This window comes from Chelon labrosus, assembly GCF_963514085.1.
Source record: "Chelon labrosus genome assembly, chromosome: 6".
Lineage (NCBI taxonomy): Eukaryota > Metazoa > Chordata > Actinopteri > Mugiliformes > Mugilidae > Chelon > Chelon labrosus.
The window spans coordinates 11,245,914-11,249,270 of record NC_140342.1 but is presented as its reverse complement, the minus strand read 5'-3'; the positions used below and the strand labels follow the sequence as shown (position 1 = coordinate 11,249,270).

The 3,357-nt window shown below is 39.3% G+C and overlaps 1 protein-coding gene across 1 annotated transcript; it reads left to right on the top strand.

The window, feature by feature from the left end:
* The first annotated feature begins 1,258 nt into the window (after positions 1 to 1,258).
* Positions 1,259 to 2,198, top strand: LOC311489402 (G-protein coupled receptor 35-like). The gene has a single exon (XM_084546472.1). It carries the CDS (start codon positions 1,289 to 1,291, stop codon positions 2,150 to 2,152), a length of 864 nt encoding a protein of 287 aa, XP_084402598.1. The 5' UTR covers positions 1,259 to 1,288; the 3' UTR covers positions 2,153 to 2,198.
* The last annotated feature ends 1,159 nt before the right edge of the window (positions 2,199 to 3,357 follow it).

The window sequence follows — 3,357 nt, the reverse complement described above, 5'->3', positions numbered from 1 at the left end:
CCCGTAGAATCAGTTTAGAAAGATTTATGAACTAGAGCACGACTCATTTGGTAAGTCCTGTTTTTTTTTGTTTCATTTTCTAATTTTGACTGTTTATTAATCGACACCTTAGTAACTTATGGCTTCTAGTTGCACAATGTAGCTGGACGTTTGGAAAATGATAAGTTAATAAGTGTTTTTTTCCTGTTGTCAGCAATAATACATGACCGCCAGATATTAGTGTCCCTTTTTTTGAAGAAAACTGAATGCGTAGTAAACACTGAAAGTTCAAGTTCTGCGGTGACAGTGTTCTGACGCTACGCTGCATACAGTGATAAGGTTACATAAATACATTTGGCCACGGCACTTTACATATTATTCTAAGTTAGTCTTCTGTCACATGCTGTTAGACTAGGAACAGTTTCATCTCAGCTGAACTATTGTGGCTCAGACTTTGAAGATAAAACTGAGAATTGCCATGCAAGTGATAAACCACTTCCTCGGAAAAAACAGTCTTACAATAAATTTTAGTTTCATTTATAGTTAGTTATATTGCTCAGTTTATGTTGAAACACCATGAGAAAGGTTCCAATTCAAGCATGTGATCATTTTGGAGGACGTAGATTGTGGTGCTTCTAAACTGTATTGAATTCAACACAAAAGTGTTTGTTATATAGCCCACTGACTAAAATAAGGTTGCCAAAATAATAGAAACATGTCGATAGCCGCATAGCATAATTGCCCAAGTCATATTTTAATGTTTTCGGAAAACAAGAAAAAAAACTATTTTTGGCAAACACATTGGTATTTTTTATTGATATTGTAACAGTGGCCAAAAAATGAACCAGGCGGTTATTCTATGAGACTCACGATGTGTTGCTACAACTGAATACAGTTCAATAGTACGATAACCACAGCCTACAAACTGAAAACACAAAGGGACTCAAATGGACTTTTATATGAGAGTGCATTCGTTTTCACTACTGTACCTAATGAACAGGAGAGTGAGTGTATATTACGTTAGAATTTGAACTAAAATGATTTTGAAAGTCACCCAATGGATTTGGCTGAACACAGAACGAGGGTCGTGTATTTGAACTCTCTTCAGAGAGATCTCAACAAGCCAACATGTTGTGTTCCAATGTACACATTAGCCAGCAAGTGTTCTTCTGAGACAGACTCATAAAATGTGAAATCATGCTTTAATAGAGCAGACTCATGCTGCACTGAATGAGCATTAATGCTGTGAATGTGTGAATGATGCATTTGCTAACTGTATTTAATTGTGTTACAGCGACACTTCCTAAGGATGAATTCCACTATGTGCATCAATGCCACTAGTACCGCTTGCAAAGTGGGCACCCTTCAGGGTGTGGGTTATGGTGTGGTATTTGTACTGGGTTTCCTTGTCAATGCCGCTGCTCTGTGGGCTTTCATCGCCAAACGTAACTCCTGGACGGACACGCACATCTACATGTTGAACCTGGCTATAGCCGATTTTGCCCTCGTCCTCTTCCTTCCCTTCAGGGTCTATGATGCCTTCTACTGCCTGCCTAAGAATTTCTTCTGCACTTTCCTCATTAACACGAATTTCATCAACATGAATGCCAGTGTCTTCACCACGGCCGCCATCAGCTTCCAGCGCTACATAGTGATAAGGTTCCCGATGAAGGCCAGATCGTGGAGGAGGAAGAAAGAGACAGCTTTCGTCGTCTGTTTGGTCATTTGGGCACTCCTGGTGACAGTGAGTGTTATATTTCGAGAGGAGAACTACCCTGAAAAACTCTGGACATGTTATGAAAGATGTAAAAATGAAACTCTTACGGTAAAGTTCATTGTGATCCTGGAAGGTCTAGGCTTCCTCCTTCCACTGGTGATCATGTTGTTCTGTTCCAGTCAGATCATCAGTATTTGGACAAAGATTAATAAGAAGCCAAAGGGAAAAAAAAGCATCACTGGCATTGTAACAGCAAACATGATCGTGTTCATCGTCTGCTACGTGCCTATCCACATTAGCTTTCTTGTTAACTACTTTCATGAGGTACCTGAAGACTGGAGTACAACATATTTGCCTTCACACATATATTTACAAGTGTCTGAATGGATCGCTTCCACAAACTGCTGCTTCGATTCCATCAGCTATTATTTTTTACTGAAGAGGTTTTATTCATGAGTCAGCCAGAGTACAAAAAAAAAGTTCTTTCAGAACAGCGAGTGTGTAATCTCTCAATCGAATGACATATTTAAACGGATACTACACAGACTTTAGAGATCAGTTCAAAAGATAACTCTGAGATTGAGACTGAGATTTTATTTTGAAAGGGCCGGGCATTTAGGCGGCAGGGAAGACCTCATACAGCACACAATATCTTATTTATAAATAAATTCCTAAAATCATATTTTATGAATTTTTCCTAAATGTTTTGAAATATCTGACACAGAGCTAAAAAATGCAGAACAGGTATGCTGTGAAGCGAATTACTTTGTTCAAATTACAGCTTGTAATTTGGATGAGTCTAATGGTTTTGAACGTTTTCGTTAATGTGCATGTGAGCTATTGGGTGGCACAGCTGGAATCTTCCACAATATGGTTTCCAACATTGCCCTCCCTCCTGTAGGACATGAATGAAAACTGCTGTCATTTTGCATTATGGTACTTTATTAGAAGCAGCTTGGTACAGTTGCGGGTATATCTCCTGCTTTGTTTGTGAATATTTTTATTATAACGCCATGTGTTTTGAGCTCTCCATCTTCTTGGAATTGCAATACAAAGTTGCAGCAGCGACCCTTTAAATTATGGTGTACTTAGACTGCATGATTTATTATATTTTAAGTATGATCAAGTCTAATGTTAATTAGAAAAAGAAGTTTTCAGCTTTTTGTTATGTCAAGTTCTCAGTATTACTGTGTTTACTCTGCTTTAGTTTGTACGTGACCACATTTACTGCTCTACGTGATGTTTGAAGAAATAAAAGGAAACCAGAGAACATGGGCTATTTTTAACTCTATCCTGGAACCCACAACTCACCGCAAAACAACAGCCTGGGTTGAGCTCAGACAGATGATGTCCCCTTACTGCAGCAGCACCCACAAGGCGTAACACCTTTCACTCCCTCTGTAGTCAGAGGCAGATGAATGCAGGCCAGTGTCCAGCTCCCTCTCGGGGCGGGAAAAAGTGTATGCTTGAAAGATTTTCCACTTCCTCTCTGCTCTCAGTCTGCCCCTTAAGTAGCTTCAGTCTGCCAGCCTGATGACAAATATGTGTCATTTAAAGAAAATAAACTGCAATCACGATATCCACACATCGCTCCAGACGGCTGTGAAGCAATCGAGTTGTGAATGTTTGGGAGTGCATTTGCATAATGATATGCATTTATT

What these genes read in the sequence shown, in the direction of transcription:
- LOC311489402 (XM_084546472.1), top strand. Translation starts at nt 1,289, where the DNA reads ATGAATTCCACTATGTGCATCAATGCCACTAGTACCGCTTGCAAAGTG.